The 18,498-nt window shown below is 42.7% G+C and overlaps 2 protein-coding genes across 4 annotated transcripts in view; both read right to left on the bottom strand.

Moving 5' to 3' along the window:
- The window catches only part of ZNF461 (zinc finger protein 461), a 40,528-nt gene extending 37,235 nt beyond the window's left edge, over positions 1-3,293 (bottom strand). The window contains exon 1 of the mRNA XM_054697114.1: positions 3,207-3,293. The gene's annotated coding sequence lies outside the window, so the exon portion shown is untranslated. The remainder of the gene's footprint in view (positions 1-3,206) is intronic.
- Positions 3,294-5,626: 2,333 nt separating this feature from the next.
- ZNF146 (zinc finger protein 146) overlaps positions 5,627-18,498 on the bottom strand; it is a 21,828-nt gene continuing 8,956 nt past the window's right edge. For all 3 annotated transcript variants that reach the window (XM_037517983.2, XM_037517982.2, XM_037517984.2), the window contains exons 2-3: positions 16,214-16,304; positions 5,627-8,042 (exon numbers count right to left, since the gene is read on the bottom strand). In XM_037517983.2, the coding sequence (XP_037373880.1) occupies positions 7,037-7,915 (879 nt within the window). In that variant the 5' untranslated portion in view covers positions 7,916-8,042; positions 16,214-16,304 and the 3' untranslated portion in view covers positions 5,627-7,036. The remainder of the gene's footprint in view (positions 8,043-16,213; positions 16,305-18,498) is intronic.

The following is an 18,498-nucleotide window of genomic DNA, read 5'->3' as shown; positions in this document are numbered from 1 at the left end:
TATTTAGTTACAGGGGCATGAAGTTTAGAGGCTTAAAGGTGGGGCATGCAGCAAATCTATGTGGTGTAATTTTAAACATTTAGGTGGCCAGCAAGATGGAAATGGAAATATGGTGCCATCTAGCGGTTGGCTACAGCAGTAGCGCTGAAGAGCTCAAATCATATGTGTGACAATGGAGCCAAAATAAAGTTCACTGGGTGTCACCTTGCCAGGTGGGGTCTGCAGGTACAGGCCCAGGTTAATATCCAAAGTAGGCACAAACAGAATATGAAAAACTAGAAGGTTGGGGGCCTCTCTGGTGGCACAAGGGGTTAACGTCTCAGCACTATCAAGCTATCGCCAGCATGAGTTCGATCCCTGACCATGGAGGTGACCCACATGGCACAGCAGACCTCTCCTGTGTCACCCACTGTTCCCCTCAGCAGTGTATTTCAGTGGATACACCTGTTCTGCTCCCCACTCTGTGTCTGATGAATCCTCTCACCCTCCCCCCATCCCGCATCTCTGGCCTGCACCCCAGCTCTTGTACACATAAATAAATTAAAAAAAAACCTCTAAACTCATCTTCCAATTTGCTATGTTAGCTACTATTGCTTTCCCCTAACACACACACACACACACACACTCAGGAACTACAAATTCCAGCCTTTTGCTTAGTTCTTGGGGACCCAAGAATAGCAGGATGGATTCAGGGTAGATGTGCTCTAGCGCAGAGAGGGGACCACAAACCCTGCAGGGGGAATTCATTCAGGGCATGCACCTGATCTCACAATGTTAATCTGGCCTCAGATGACTATCATAACAGGGTCCCGTAGTTTCTCCTTTGCAACTGCAGCCAAGAGTTTCCACAAACAGATGTAGCTGAGACTACAGCCTAAGTCTAAGATGGAGTCCTATTAGCACCTAAAAAGACTTCCAGGCTTCTAGTACACATCAAGATATAAAATCTCTTGGCTTCTCTGTGGCTCTATTTTAACCACCAATTCTACGAAGGAGCTGTCTATTCTAAAGACTAGGAGGCTTTGAATACCTGGCCACATGAACAAAATAGGAATCATGACGAGAGACAGACGCAGTTCATGATGGGTAAGTAGCATACATGAGAAATAAACTTTTGACATTAAGATACTAACATTTGGGAGCTGATAAACAGCATGGCTTAGCCTAAACCCACACGGACACAGTGATAAACAATATTAGGTTCCCTGTCTACTCTTCACCCTCCCTCCCACCCTTGAAATATCTTGGAGATATACTTTAGATTTTGCTGTAGATGGCGGACACACATAAATAAAATGGTATGCAAGTCAAAACCACAATGAGATATCACACCTGTATGAATATTATCAAAAAGGCAAGAAACAAAGTATGCTGGCGAGGACGCAGAGAAAAGGGATTCCGTATACACTGCTGGTGGGAACGTAAACCGCTGCGGACACAGAAAGCAGCATGGAGATTCCTCAAAAAATTAAAAGTTGAGCTGCCATGTGACCCAACAATTCCACTGCTGGGTATTTATCCAAAGCAAACATAAAACAATCACACACAGGAAAGACACAATCTATCTACCATACCCATCTCTCTATCACACACACACACACACACACACACACACGATCTCCACCTGTCAGTTCCCTTTTATGAAAAGACAGGACGCGACTCGCCACCCCAGGCTTTCCACAGTGGCTGCTCCCGCGTGCCCGGGACCCCGGGGCGCCCGAGCCGCCGTCGCGCGGGGCCCGCTGGGAGATGTAGTCCCGCTGAGACGACGGGCCCCGCGCCCTCCGCCGGGTGTGCGCTCACCCGCCGCTTCTTCGCGCCCAAACCAGCCGCGGAGGCCCCGCACCCAGCGGCGCTCAGAAGGAGCCGGTGGACCGGCTGACATCGCAGGGCATCCTTGTCCCCGCGGCAGACCAGGGGCTGTCCGGCCTGCGGCGGAAGCGGCGGGAGCGCGGCCTGCGGGAGACGCGGGCGGGGGAGGGAGGCGGCCGGGCCGCTCTGCTGCGCCCCGCGGGTTCTCAGCCCGGTCCTGAGTCTGGGCCTCCACCCGCTCCAGTGCCGTGGTGAGGCTGAAGTGGGACCTGGACCTGATCATGTCGTCCCGAACACGTTAGAGGAGGCAGGAATCACGATCTGGGGAGGGGCGTGGGGGGTGGGATGTGTGTGTGTGTGTGTGTGTGTGTCCCTCTCGGTGTGTGCATATTACGATGCTGGCGTGAGTGTATGTATTCATCGTACAAGGTACTCTGGACTTTATTTTTAAAAATCATGAACTGTATTTCTAGAAAATCACCTTATAGTGTCTGAAATTTTCCTCCAGCTTTCGTCAATTTTTTCTGCAAGTTATTTAGCTGGAGTTTGAAGTCCTGATTTTATGTGCCTTTCCTTTTTTTCCCTCTGTTTCTACCTGTATCGATTTCTTTAGATTTTTTATCTTTCACATTACTGGGCTTACATTTACACACTACTAGGTTTTTCCTAATTTGATTAATAGCTGTTCACCTTTTATTACCTCCCCGCTCCCACCCCACCCACGGTCAAATTCCTACTCATTCAATAACTAAATCGTGACACGGCCACTCAAACGGTGCTCACTCATCCTCAAAGATCCACAAAGATCCACCGTCACACTGACACGACACACCCTAGGGACACAAGAATGACGATCACCCTCCGCATCGCCAACATGGCCACAGGCGGCGACAATCCCTTCCACCCCGCCGTCCCATCACTGCCACCACCAGACCTCACAGAAGAAAGGACAAATCTTCCACATACGCAGCTGAGCGCGTGCACTCAGGCCCCGAAACCCCTTGTTACCCCTCGTAACACGTTGTTACACTCGGCCACACATACCATCCGGCGTGTCAGTGGGCACCGTGTAACCCCACCCGCGCCGTGCGCACACGCCCACTTCGGCGGTGCCCCCCCTCCCCCACAGCAACCTGCGATCCCCGCTCTCCAGCCTCCCTCTCCCTCCGCCAGCCACCAGCCACCAGCCACCAGCCGGGCAGTTTAACTCTGCCTGACCCTCCAAACCCAAACTGCGTGCGCAGAGGCCCCGCCGCCGAGCGCCCCGAGAGGGAGGCTCTGGGTCGAGTGCGCTGCCGCTGCGCCGTGCACCGCACCGAGGGTGCTCGGGGATCCAGGTTAGGCACTCGAGGCGCCCTGAAACTCTGGCTTCCGGAAATCCCGAGTTCACTCACCTGGGGCTGCAGAGATTTCGCTAAAGCACGAATTTGGGAAGGCGGGGGGAGGGTCCTGGAAAATGTAGCCCTAGGGATGCGGGGGCCGCCCTATGTACACGACCTCACAGTCCTGGCCCCTGCTCCTTCCTGAGGAGTTGCCACGTTGCAGTGACCGTGCCCCTCCGCCGAGCCAGCCACACCCGCTATGAGGGCACCTGGTCCAAGGCCCCGACCCAGGAACAGAGCCTGTTTCGTAGGCTGGGACCCACTCATGCCCTCTGAGAAGTATGGGCTTCCCAGGGAAGAGGGGGGCGGGGAAACGTGCAGCTCTGAGGCGAGACTGGTCGAGGAGTGTAGAGGGAGGCGGTAGCCAGAGGCTGCAGGGAATAAGGTAGCCTCTAGACAGACCCGCGTCTCTTTGTAATATCCACATAGTACTCCTCAGGGAACAGTGAGGGAGGCTCCATATCTGACACTGGGGTCGCAAATTGAAAGAAAAAAAAAAAAAAAAACACCCAAAAAGTCAAATGATAAAGAAAAAAAATTTAGTTTCAAGTCTTCTAGCTACTAAATACAAAATACCCGATAGGGATTGGAGAACAGAAAAAGAAAATGGTGAAAATTATCAAATAGAAAATCGCCCCAAACCGATAGCCTTAATACTCAAAAAACACTCCAAAAGTCCAGAGTACCAAACAGTGAATGTAAAGGAGACTTTCTGAGGTATACAAGCCACAACTAAGGAATACCTAAAATATTTGATAGAAGGATTTGGCTGACAATCACAGTATTTTAGCTATTTTATTAGACTTGAGGTGAGAATTAAGATTGTGGTCCCTCAACATGGTTTGGGGACGATGTAAGGACCAATAGGTATTCAGGCAGTGTGGGACTAAACAAGGTTTCTCATAAATCCTGACTGATGAGCTAGGTGTTTGGTGGTCAAGGCCTTCTCTACAGGATGGAATACAATAGAAGTACTTACCCACTCAGATCAGCTGCCTCCTGAAGCAGACTAAAATGATCATTCTAATGTTTATTCATCTTCTTTCTGGGCCACTTGCTGGACAGTAGGTGGCAGTCCTTGGCCACCAACAACGGACACATTGAGGAGATTCCCTGGACTTAACCTTGGGGTCAAGGCCGATTTACTGTTGACTCCAAAGCTGCGCACAGGAGCAGAATTAAAAAAAAACCAAGCATGAGCGTTTAAGGGGGAGAAGGTAGTTTAAGAGCTAAGACAAATATTTATATGGGATTTTTTTCCACTGTGAAAATGAGGACAATTTTTAAATGGTGTGTGTGCAAACATCTGGTGCAATTACCTAGGTCCATTATATAATTTCCCTTTTTAAAAGGGGGATGGGGCCTTCATCTTAGGAAACACTAAGATTCACACAGAGTTTAAGTATATAGTTCATCATTTGTTCAGAAGGCCAATAAGATACACAGTAATGTTGTAGCATTTAACTAAGGAGTTTAACAGCTTTTAAAGTGGTTGTGTGAAAATAATCTCAAATACTACACACTGCTGTTCACCATTCTTCAAAAAAACATTTACTAATGTAACTATCAAGTTACATCACAAAAGACTGTGATGAGGCCCAAGGAAAACGATGATTAAGGATTGCTTTACGTAACAGATTTCTATCTGAGCCACTTTTCTCATACCTAGTCAGTCCATCCTCTCTACCTTTGTAAAAGAAACAACTCAATGAGAATTACTTCACAATGTATGTGTATATCAAGCCATCACATTGTACACTCTAAATATGTAATTTTATTTCTCAATTATAGCCAATAAAGCTTATTGGGAAAAAAAGAGAACAAAGGTGTGTGTCGATGCAGTGTGTAGAATGAAAGAGTTTCCAGGCTAAAAAGTGAGATCCTAACTCTTAACTGTGGATGTTCTAAGAACTTGAATGTTTCCTTGTAAATGAATGATCAAAAACGTAATTTTTAATGCATACGCTGTTTCCATGGAAATTCACAGGACAGGAAAATGGGTATTTTAAAACCAGTTTATCTGAAAAAGATGTATTATATAAAACCCATGGATGGGGCAGTTGAGTGTAGCGCTGTGAAGCTGCGTGCAGCCTCAGCAGTGCCAGTTTGATCCTGGCAGGCCAGTGACGGTCCCACATGGTGAAGAAGCAGACCTCTCCTGTCTTGCCCACTGCTCCCCTCAGCAGTGTATTTCAGTCAGTCTGCCTGTTCTGTTCCCCGCTCTGTCTCTGGTGAATCCTCTCACCCTCCTGCGCATCTGGACCCGGTTCTTGTATAAATAAATAAATCAATCTTAAAAAAAAAAAAAATTCCATGGCTGCACTCTTACTTAACTAAAAGTTCCTAAAAATTTCTAAGTTCAAGTGATAGATGCGGTGCAAACTGTTAGCAGTGTAAAGACAAACGATCAAGTGTACACTATAATGTAAAAATAAATTACAACAGATTTGGGTTATGCTATTATTTTTAATTTTAATAAAATAGATAATTTCATATTACATAGAGAGCAAGTCCATCCACTCATTACTGATAAAATTTTAGAAATATTTTCTATAAAAAGTTTAGTATGTGATTGGGAATGAATCCATTAGAACACGATTTCTACAGGTAGTGTTCCCATCCTCACCCCCATCCTTAATAATTTTGAGAAAATTTAAAAATACAGAAAAGTACAAAAAATAAGACAAGATATCCATATACCACAATTCAGAATTATCTAGGTATTTTGATATATTTACTTGCAGTTTTTTAAAAGAGAAATGGATGTTTATATATAAAACTCAAGTCCCCTTTAACCAATCCCCACCCCCTCCCCACACGCATCCCCTTCCCTTCACCACTCTTCACAGGCAACCACTACCAAGAGTTTGGTCTGTATCCTTCCAATCCATTTCAAAAAACATTAAAAAAAAAAAAACAAAACATACATATATATCCATTATCAATATATAGTACTGAATCTTAAAGAGGGAAGTTTTAATTCAAATTTACAAAAATGTCATCGACGTCATTCCACATCTTCCTTTCTCACCCTCACCGTATCTGACATCTTCCTCTGCATTCCATGTAGATCTCCTGTGATGCATGTTACAGATATACAGTATCGTAAGTATTTTCCATTTTTGATCCAGACAGGCATTTAAGTTGTTTGTAACTTAACGGCTACTACAAATCATGCCACAGTCAACAGCCTGGTACGTATTTCCCAAGCATACACACTCAGTAGAACTGCTAGATATCTTTGAATTTATCACAAGGAATGTTTTCCTCTTCCCAAAGTCATAACCATTTTAGTATATAGTATTTTCCTATTTGTTTTAATTATCGTAGATCTCAGCTTTGCATGGAGTTTATGGTCTATTTATTTTCCTTGGAGAAAAAAGTACCTCCAGATCATTTGTTCCATAATCACCTTACCACCTGATGTCATTTCTATCATATTCTAAATTCTAATAAAAGCATATTTCTAGAATCTGTTCTGCTAAAATCGTTATCATAAAGGTCTCTTCCTTCCCAGTACTTGTAACTTAATTTTCTTATGACGTTGGTGAACATCTACACGTCTGTGCAGATGGCAGTGGTAACAAGCATAGTTTCCATTCCCAATTTTAGTGGAAATGTGCCTGGTTTCAGCATTAACTTTGCTAAAGGGTTTCTGTGAGCACAGGCTTTAAGTCATTATAATTGTCTTTCTCTGCAGGATGAATTTTCTGGTGTCCTGTAAGTTTTTAAGCTTTTGTTCCACTCATTTGTGATGTCTGCCTTCACAACAATTATTTCTGCTGTATGACGAGGTGCATAATGATGAATGCTTTCCAATTTTCAAGATATTCACCGGGTTTTTAATGTGTATGGATTTTCTGGTGTCGAATGTGATGTGACTTCTGGCTAAAAGCTTTCCCACACTCACTGCACTGATAAGGCTTCTTACCTGTGTGTATTCTCAAATGCAGAGCAAGCGTCGAAAACTGCGAGAAGGCTTTCCCACATTCGTTACAACCATAGGGCTTCTCACCTGTATGGCTTCTCACATGCACTGTAAGAGATGAACTTTGAGAGAAGGCCTTTCCACAAACATTGCATTCGTAAGGCTTATCACCTGAATGAATCCTCACATGTACAATAAGTGACGTTCGTTGAGAGAAGGCTTTTCCACATTCGTTACATTCATAGGGTTTCTCTCCAGTGTGAATGTTCTGATGTTTTATGAGGTACTTCTTCTGGCCAAAAGCGGTTCCACACTCACTGCATTTAAAGGGTTTCTCGCCAATATGAATTTTCTCATGCTCAGTAAGATTTGATTTGCCACTGAAGGTTTTTCCACATTCCTTACACACAAAGGGCTTCTCTCCGGTGTGAGTTCTCTGGTGTCTGATGAGGTTTGACTTTTGAATGAAAGCTTTCCCACAATCCTTACACTCAAAAGGTTTCTCTCCAGTGTGAATTTTCTGATGGGTAAGGAGATTTTCCTTCTGGCTGAAGGATTTTCCACACTCGTTACATTCAAAAAGCTTCTCTCCAGTATGGGTGTTCTGATGTTTAATGACATACTGCTTTTGGCTGAAGGCTTTTCCACATTCATTGCATTCAAAAGGTTTCTCTCTATTATGAAAATGCTCATGTTCAGTGAGATTTGACTTGTGACTGAAAATTTTCCCACATACCTTACAGGCAAAGGGGATGTCCCCTCTACTATTTCTCTGCTGACTGAGGTGTGACATCTGAATGGAAGTTCTCCCACATTCACAAGATCTCTCTCCAGGATGAATTTTTTGATGAATGAAGATTTACTTTTGGCTGGAGGTATTTCCACATTTCTTACATTTGTGGGACGTCTCTGTGTATGACCTTTTAAATGTAGAGATAAGGTTCAAAAGAAAACTGTCATACTCAGTACATTCAAAATTTTTCTCCAAGTATATATTTTCTAATACTTAGAAATTTGGTTATATTTACTGGTTTCTCTCCAGTATAAATTTTACTCCACTTATGAGATTTGTAATCTGGTTAGCACAACGTTTCTCTCCAATCTAATGTCTATGTTTAATGAGCTGTATGAGTTAAAATTTTCCTACATTCAGGAAATTATCATTGGGTTTCTCTCCAGTACTATAACGCTTGGGTATGTGCAGATTTTTCTAACTGAGGGCATTTCCACACTGATTTATACCTAAAGGGCATTATAGAATAAAAAGATGAACACAAAAGCAAGAAGGTCTACCTAGGATGCACAAGAAAGGGAAATGATTAACAACTGCTTCCACCCAAAACTCCATTAATAAAAGTTGAAAGTAACAAAAAAGAAAGTGACACAAACCTCAAGAAAACAAATATGATAGGGGACATCGATACACAGGTACTGATAGATTTTTCAGTAAAGACTAGGAAGATTTTCAATGGACAACAGAGCCAAGGAACTTCAAGTAACAAAGATATTTCATTAAAGGATACCAATGTAGGGGCCTCCCTGGTGGTGCAAGGGGTTAGGCACCGCACTATGAGGCAATCCACAGCCTCTGTAGCATGAGTTTGATCCCCAGCCGGCCAGGGAACAACCCACATATAGCACAGCAGACCCCTCCTGTCTCGCCTTCTGCTCCCCTCAGCAGGGTATTTCAGTCAGTCTGCCTGTTTTATTCCCCACTGTCTCTGGTGAATCCTCTCACCATCTGCATCTCTGGCCTGTACCCCAGCTCTTGTATGCATAAATAATTAAATCTTAAAAAAAATCTAAAAAATAAAGGATACCTACCAATGTCAAGCAAATCAATCTGTGCCACAAGCACTTAATGACTGTGTAAAGAAGGGTAGCTAATGACCCTGTCATTTGTACTCATTTTTCTGGCCATCACAAAGGACCTAGCCACACCTGAGCTGACAAAGATTAAGACAGCATAATCAGGGCCTCCCCAGTGGCGCAGCGGTTGAGCGCTGGGTTGCGAAGCTGCCCGAAGCCTCTGCAGCGCCAGTTCGATCCCCGGCTACGGGAGGAGGGTCCCACATGGCAGGCAGACCTCTCCTGCCGCCCGCTACTCTCCTCAGCAGTGTACTTCGGTCCTTCTGCCTGTTCTGCTCCCCGCTCTGGCTCTGGTGAATTCTCTCACCCTCCCGCACTTCTGACTGTACCCAGTGCTTGTATAAATAAATAAAAATAAATCTTTAAAAAAAAAAAAAAGACAGCATAATCATTCCGCAGAAAGGAAAGACTCGGTCCATGAGGCAGTTTGCTGTTGGTCCCTGGGAGCCTAGGAGGCGACCAGAAGCACCCAGGTATAAACACATATACAATTACCTTCTTTAAGCACTACACTTAAATGACTGTTTATCCCCACTAACATCAAAAACAGATGAACACCGAAATAATTAAAAAATGAGGAAAAAAAGGTAAAGTACAACAAAATCCTAAAACCAAGCACAGTCAGTTATAGGAAGATATTTTATCAGTGAAATAACAGGATTTTGCGAGCAAGAACAGAAAGCAAAGGCTCCTGTAGAATTAAGAGAGGGAGGGAGAGGGGGAAGGTGAGGTAGAGCATATTGCTATTCACCAGTAACTGGGTTACTGCTTCACCCAGTTATACTGCTTCACCCCAATAAACTCAGGCTCGGATAGGTGCCTCGTTAGAGAAATGAAACATGAGCACAAGTGCCAAGTATCATTTCCCGGTAAGAGCTTTAAAAAGACAAACTCGAGATTAAACAAGGCAATATAAAAATTGAGTAAATGAAGTTCCAGAAAGCTATTAGAGGAAACATTCAAATAAAAAAAAAAAACACCTTAATTTTCCTTTAAATCATAAATTTCTTGATATGAAGGACCCACTTGGCACCCTGCATAACGAATAATAAAAAACATGTAAGTGGACATTTCACTGAGGTATTTCAAAAGAGAAAACAGGGCCTTCGTGGTGGCACAAGGGGTTAAGCAGAGCACTGTGAAGTTATCCACAGCCTCTGCAGTATAAGTTTGACCCCTGGCCAGGGAGCTGACCCACACAGTGCAACAGACCTTTCCTGTTGCGCCTGCTGCTCTCCTCAGCAGTGTATTTCAGTCAACTGCCTGTTCTGTTCTGCACTCTGTCTCTAGCGAATCCTCGCACCCCTGCACCTCTGGCCTGTACCCCAGTTCTTGTATGCACAAATAATCTTTAAAATAAAAATAGAGGGCCCTCCCGGTGGCGCAGTGGTTGAGCGCTGGGCTGTGAAGCTGCCCGCAGCCTCTGCAGCACCGGTTGGATCCCCGGCCGCCAGCAAGGGTCCCACATGGCACATAGACTTCTCCTGCCGCTGGCTGCTCCCCTCAGCAGTGTGTTTCGTCAATCTGTCTGTTCTGCTCCCTGCTCTGGCTCTGGTGAAATCTCTTACCCTCCTGCGCTTCTGACTATACCCAGTGCTTGTATGTATGTATAAATAAATAAATAAATAAATAAATAAATCCGGAAGGGAGGGAGGGAGGAAAGGAAACAGGGGAGGGGGAGGGGAAGGGGAGGGGGAGGGAAGGGAAGGAAAATAAGACGACCTAATTGCATTCAGAAAAAGGAACATCATTCAGAGGGACAGGAATCAGAATGGCATCGAGGGCCTCCCTGGTGGCGCAAGGGGCTAAGCACAGCACTATGAAGAAATCCACAGGCTCTGCAGCACGAGTTCAATCCCCAGCCAGCCAGGGAGAAACCCACATGGTGAGGCAGACCTCTCCTGTCTCACCCGCTGCTCCCTTGGCAATGTATTCCAGTCAGGCTGCCTGTTCTGTTCCCCACCCTGTCTCTGGTGCACCCTCCTCCACTCCCCACATCACTGGCCTGTGATCCAACATAAATAAATAAATCTTTAAAAAAAAAAAAAAAAGAATAGCATCGAATTTCCAACTTAAAGATGTAAAGTTAGAAGACAAAATTCAAATCCTAGCCTATCAGCAGGCACCTTTCAGACCTATAAGTGCTCCTTTGTTTCCCAGAAGCTACTAGAAGATGTGCTCCACCAAAATTAGTAGACAGATAAGGCAATAGAGCACCCCCGCCCCCCAAATAGGGGACACACGGGAAGTGGAGCCAGGAATGAAGAAAATTCCTGTAATAATGAAAGCTACAAGGTAGAGCTGACCACCAAATCACAGATAAGAGCACATCCAGTCCAGAATGGAGCAGTCAAAAATGCTAGCAGTAATATCCCCATGGGGGAAAAAAGAGATTTTCCAGTGCATTTGTCAACGTGGGAAATAATAGGACTTTTGACGATTGTGAAGAAAGTCCAAGGAAGTCCATGCTACACACAAAAAAACAAACAAAAATTGAAAAATACCAATTCCATGCAAGCAAACACACACACACACACACACACACACACACACACACACACTCCCCTTTATACACCATAGGATGATAGCTGTCTCAAGAAAAGATATGGGCAAACATTTAAGTTCTGAGTTAAACTAGTCACATTATTTTTACTTTTATTCAAGGGGAACTTTTTACATTAAGTACATTTACTTTACTTTAAATACATTAACAAATGGCTGCTTTACAAACTATAGTCATTCAGATGTAGGTGTTATTTGACTGGTAGTTTCTGAAAGCAGAACAAAGACAACAAAGTCATTCATGGGTAAAATATACAAAGTTTAAGACAGACCGATGGCTATTAGATACGATGGCTATTAGATACGAAAACAAAAAAATGCACTAAAGTTTCAAATTCCATATTGCACCTAATACTGAAAATACTGTCACGTACTGGATGTAACAAAGATATCCACAATTATCTGAAAAGGATATTAAAATACTTCCTTATCTAAATACATGTGTCTGAAGCCATGATTTTTTTCATATACTGTAACTAAAACACGTTACTATAGCAGAAATGAGAATCCAGCTGTCTTAAGATTTAAGAATACGCAAAAATAGTATCTTTTTTCTCACTAAACTTTTTATTTTAGGAAATTCTTTATATGAAATGCAATTTTAAGAAAAGCAATTTAATTTCACATGTAGCAGGATTCTGTACTATTTTTAAGCAAATGTTTTTTCAAAAGCTTTCAATATTACTTTTTAAATAAGGAAAAGATGACTAAAGTCCATATAAACCAAAGCTCTTTGGGATCCTCAAGTTCTATGGATATAAAGATGACGGCTAATGTGTAACAGGTTTCCTTTTGCGGTGATGATATGTTCTGGAATTTGATAGTGGTGATGGTTGAATAACTCTGAATAAACTAAAAACCACTCAAGTGAATGATCTAAAAAGGTGGATTTTATGTTACGTGAATTATATCTCAATAAAGCTATTATTCAGTAAAAAAGAAAAATAGAAGGAGTTCCTGTGTCTTTCTTTGGCTTAGCCTGAGCATTTTTTTCTCTTTCAAGCATTTTAGAATCTACATATCCTCCTGGAAGCAGCTCCAGGAACATGTTCCTAAAATGACTTCTCCAATCTTGTCTCTTACTTAGAAACATCTTCCTGTGAACTTTTAATCACAATTCAGTGCTTCATATCAAATATTTTTAGACCCAGATTTTTATAGCTAAGTCTTAACATCCTAACTATAACCTGAGGTGTTGGATTGCATTAATAGCTCTACGCTTTTCTTTGAATGGCTAACAGTGGATATTTTTAAAACACCGGGGCTGTATCAGCATGGCAAAAAGGACTGGACAGTTTAGTTTATAAAGACTAAAAAGGTAACAAACAAAACACAATTTAAGCCTTGACAGGATCCCAGCATTTAAAAAAAAAAAAAAAAAAAAGCTATGGGGCCTCCCCGGTGGCGCAGCAGTTGAGTGCTGGGTTGCGAAGCTACCCACGGCCTCTGCGGCGCAGGTTCGATCCCCAGCTGCTCCCCGGCCACCAGAGGAGGGTCCCACATGGCGCGCAGACCTCTCCTGCCGCCCTCTGCTCCCCTCAGCACTGTACTTCGGTCCTTCTGCCTGCTCTGCTCCCCACTCTGGCTCTGGTGAATTCTCTCACCCTCCCGCGCTTCTGACTGTACCCAGTGCATGTATAAACCAAAACAAACAAACAAATAATAAAAAATAAATAAATAAGACATGCCTCTAGAAAATTAAAAAAAAATAAATAAATAAAATAAAAAAAAGCTATGAAAGGATATTTTCAAGGTAACTGAAGAAACTAAATATGGACATTACATGGTATTAAGGTATTACTGCCAATTGGCTAAGGTGGATAATGGTATTTTTGGTTATGGTGAAGAATACCATTATTTTTAGAAGACACATAATTTGTAAAGAGTGAAGTGTCATGATGTTCCAGCACACACAGGATATGGATACACACAGTGAAACATTCATCACAGAATCTACATGGTGGATATATAAGATCATTGCTAGCTTCTTTCCCTTTTTTTAATGTTTAAAAATATTCTTAAGATAAAAATTTGAGAAAGCAGAATAATAACCCCTCCACAACAAATTATTTAACAATTAGTACCTCCTACGTCATCAAAACTGCAGACAGAAACTGCGCCCCACATGGCACGCAGACCTCTCCTGCCGCCCGCTGCTCCCCTCAGCAGTGTACTTCATCAGCCTGCTTGATCTGCTTCCTGTTCTGGCTCTGGTGAATTCTCTCACCCTCCCGTGCTTCTGACTGTACCCAGTGCTTGTATAAATAAATAAATAAATCTTAAAAATAAAAAAAGATCAAGATTCAAAAACTTTAGAGGAGGAGATGCGATGAAAATGACATTAGACAACTGTCCCATAAACAGGCAAAATTCTGGGAAAGACAAAAAGACAGAGGTACCAAAGTAATAAGTGATTTAATTACTTCTAACCTCAAAATGGATGAGTTCTGGGAATTTACCCATAAAGGGAAGGAAGAAAGGCAAAATGCAGTGATCCCTAGCAGTCACCTCCCATAAGAGGTAGACAGTAAAAATATAAATAAATAGAAAAGCAAATGGTGAGCAGACACCTAGGCAGAGAAAGCAATAGGTTTGGTGATCAAAGCACCAACCAAATAGAAGCAGCAGAGAATCCCTAGAGAGGTGATTTAAGCAGAACCTTTTGTCTAAAATGGTGCAGTAAAACAGCTGTCCATTTTGCCTGTCTGTGAAGAGAAACCAAAAATAAACACCCTGCTTTGTTAATAAGAGTTCAAAGTGGCAGTAATTATAATTAATATTTTATAAGAAAAGGACGGGAGTGGGCAGTGGCCACTGCTGCTTTAGGGGAAGCTTTCATATGCAATGCTCTCTAAAGACAAAAGACACAGCCTCAACCAGGTCCTTCTTTGCAACAAAAGCAGTCAGGAATGCAGGCTAGAGTTGGTGGACCCAAAGGCATTCCTGAAAGGCCCGAAAAGGAGGACAGAGCAAGACAAGCCAAGGTACCATGACCGAATAAAGCAGTAAATAGCAAAGAAAGCAAACCTTTTATGTCTCTGAATTCCTGATTTGTATATTCAACTGCCTGCCTCCTACCTGAATATGCACTTAGATGACCTAAGGGGTATCCGCCAACTCACAAAAGTAAACTTAATCTAGCTCCTCAAATTCCTGGAGCCTCCTATCTCAGTAAACGTAACTCATGGTCTTACAGTTACTCAAACCAAAACCTTGGGGTCACACGAATGATCCATTCCCCTTAACTAACACAGAACTTACCGGCCAGTCCTGTGAGCTATTCTTTTAAAACAGTAGGAGAATTTGATTACATGTCACCAGCAAACCTACCACCACTTTCTTACCTGGACTCCTACAATAGTGTCAGATTAATCCTCTAGCCTTGACCACCCCCCCCCCCCAGTATCTTATTTTCTATACAGAGGCCACCCATTCCTTTCAAAATGCAAGTCTTTTCGTATCTTTCCTCTACTCAAAACTCTTCAGTGGCATCTGAGGAGGTGTGAATGTATTCCCCTAAATCATATAGCGTTGTATAGGCGTGTTACCACAATTAAATAAAAATTAATATGCCATTATCTATAAGCAGTTACGCCATATCGATTTCAAAAACACATGCTATTTTATCACTCAAAATAAAAAAACCTTTAAAATTGGTTTACTTCTTTTGAGAGCAGCGGACCTATTTCTCTCCAATGTATACATGAACCTAACTCTGACCTACCATTTCTACCTAAGAGTACTTTATTCTACAGTTGTGACTGTTTATCTCTACAAAACAATGTGAACAAACTTATGCATTTAAGTCTTCAACAGCATAAGCCTGGGAATAACCTAATCCATGAAGAGAAACAGATTAAATATATTATGTGTTGATAAAGACTCCAAGGGAAAAGACAAAAGACTATATATAAAATAGAGTAAATAACGCCATTTATATGAAACTGAGGGCTGCTATGTTATTTATAGTTCACATTCTGACTGAGGGTCAGGCTGGTAGAGGAAACTTCACCGTATAACTTTATGTTCCAAATTTGTATTCATATATTACATTAAAAAACAAATACAGTCCATAGGGTCATACACACAGGTACATGGAGCAGAAAGGCAGCACTGATTTCTAAGGTAACTACTTCTGAAAGAGATACGTGAGGGCAAAAGGAGGGAGTCTGCTGATGCATAATAGGGAAAGTGGGTAAGAAGAAAACAGGAAGTATGATTATACATGTACAATATAATTCTACCAGATGTATCCACTGAAAAAAATGGGAGAAAGCGGCAAATAATAAAAAGGAACCAAACCATCAGATGACAGGTAAAGACTTAAGACCTACATACGACGATGCATGAGTAAAGGATTCTGTACACAACGAGGATATGAAACTGACGGTATAAGTGAAAAAGACAGCAATGACGCTGAGACAAAACAAAGTATGTTGACATCTAGAATAGACATAAGAGGGGAACCTAGTTCTCTAGGATCTGATGAAAAAGGCAGAATATTGAAATAGAAAAAATGATGACAGGAATGTCATTCAGACACCTAAAGAATCCACACCAACTGATACTCAAGACTAGAGCCTGTAAGAAAATGTCCTTAAAAGCATCTAAGAGCTATCGGTGCTGACCCCCGTGACCGGCCTAGCCGTTCCTCACTCACCTGGACAGATCTCCTTTCCACTTCTTTCTCCACCATCCAGAGTTGTCTTCTCACTTCAAGAGGATCACACCGAGCTTCGTCAGTTCATTACCTGTGATAGGGGAAATGATACAATACTAGAAGGTTAATGCTGAGGACAAAGTACCCTCCTAGAACTCAGGCTGGGCCCGGGGGCCTCCTGAAGGGCGAAGAAGGTACAATTCCCAGGGGTGCACAAGGAAGCGGCCCTGTGAAAAAGAACAAAGTTATGACATTCTGCCATATAAATCAAAGCACATACAACAATATGGGCAAAGGAACTGAGACTATTTGAATCTTGAATTTCAAAGTCTTCACACATCAGAAATGGGAGTAAAAGAGAAAAACTTAATTTCAGATTTTTACTTGTACACAAGAAACTTGAAGCTATGAAGTGCCACTGCAGCATGAATCTGATCCCCGGCCAGGGAGCTACCCACATGGTGCAGCAGATGGGTCTCTCCTGTCTCGCCTGCTGCTCCCTTCATCAGTGTATTTCACTGGATCCACCTGTTCCGCTCTCCACTCTGTCTCTGGTGAGTCCTCTCACCCCATCCCCCTCACCGCTGGCCTACACCCAGATCCTGTATGCATAAATAAATCTTATAAAAAAGTTGTTCATAACATGACCAACTGCGGTTGTTCCCCAGCACCACATCCCTGCATAGATAGGGTTCCCAGTGGATTTTAACTGTAGTACTCATTCCTAGTTTAATTGAAAACTCATCTATAGTACAACAGCAACATATGCTTATTAAAATGAAGTCAACTGAGTATAACATAGGGGATGTTATTCTGAATACTTAAGATTTTAAGAACTCAGTTTCCCTGGAATTCTAATATTTACTTTATTTGCATTAGACTTTGAATATTATCATATTAGACATGTCTTATAAATATATTAGTACAACTGCCAAAAACTAAAAGCAGACTTTGGCCTAAATAACAGGATAGCACTGATGTTAAATGTTCTGCTTTACATTACTGTGCTGTGGAATGTCTTTGTTCTCAGAAAACTGATGCTGAAGTATTTATAAAGGAACATGTCAGCAACTTAGCCTCAAATGTTTCAGATAAAAAAATTACACATCTGGGCCTCCCTGGTGGCGCAAGGGGTTAAGTCCCAGCACTATGAAGTTATTCAACAGCCACTGCAGCATGAGTTTGATCCCCGGCCAAGGTCACCTGCTGCTCCCCATTCTGTCTCTGGTGAATCCTCTCACCCCCTACCCCGCACCTCTGGCCTGCACCCCAGCTCTTACATGCATAAATAATCCTAAAAAAATTTTTTTAATTATACATTTAGAGAAAGACAGAAGAAAAAAGAAAGCAAAAACAAAAGTCAAATGATTGATGATGAGATTTCAGTATTCTTCTACAATGTTGAAATTGTAGAAAAAATAAAATCCTAAAACACCTTGGTTACTACTTACACACACTATCTACTGTGTTTTAAAAAAAAGCATAGTCATCACTTTATTTTTATTTATTTTTTACATAGAAGGGGTGCAGACCACCAGGGAACGCGCCCCCCCCCAAAAAAAGGCTTAGGCACCACTTTGTACGGTCTCATGGCAGAGGCAGAGAGGGAAGGCTCACAGTCTGATTTAAGCAGTAACATGCACAGATCCATGCAAGGATTGTAACAGGGTGGTCCCCAGGAAAGGGGGAGGTTCCAGGTTCCCTGCCCCACCCAAATGGAGGGTGGAGCTGAGCAGGGAGAGAAGAAGCTGCAGAGGAGACTGAGGAAGGGAGAAAGCAGGATGGAGAGCAAGAAGGAGACCTAAAGGAGGAGCATGGAGCCTAGAGACACGTTAAGAAACTGTGCTTGTCGTGGACTGGGTGACACAGATGTGGGTGAGAGACCCGAGGGGAGGTGACAATTATCTTGGCGGCTTTTATCTTGATTTTGATTTTGCTCTTTTCCTTCCAGGCTTGTCTGGTTGTTTCTGACCCTTTTCTGTGGGTCCCCACTAGAAGATGCTTTGGACTTGTGGCAGGCTTTGGGGCTTTGCTCTGGGCTGATCCCATTTGGATGGAGTTTTACCCACGAGGGGACGGGTAACTTTGGGTGCTTCATTTAGAAACTGGATTCATTGCCTTTCCTGTATTGTTTCCTAATTGTATTAAAGTTCCTAACCATTAAAGTCTCATATGTTTTGTGTTGATGCAGCGGATGGCAGAACCCATTCAGAACAGGCAGGTAGGTTTGCAGGGTTTGGGCTGCCCCTCCTCCTGCCCTGTAACAGGATGAGCTGGTTACATAC

The sequence above is a fragment of the Talpa occidentalis genome, unplaced genomic scaffold (genome assembly GCF_014898055.3).
Source record: "Talpa occidentalis isolate TD23 unplaced genomic scaffold, MPIMG_talOcc4v2.1 talOcc4.17, whole genome shotgun sequence".
In the NCBI taxonomy this organism is placed as follows: domain Eukaryota; kingdom Metazoa; phylum Chordata; class Mammalia; order Eulipotyphla; family Talpidae; genus Talpa; species Talpa occidentalis.
Note: the sequence above shows the minus strand (reverse complement) of the source record. Positions and strands in the feature narration are given on the sequence as shown.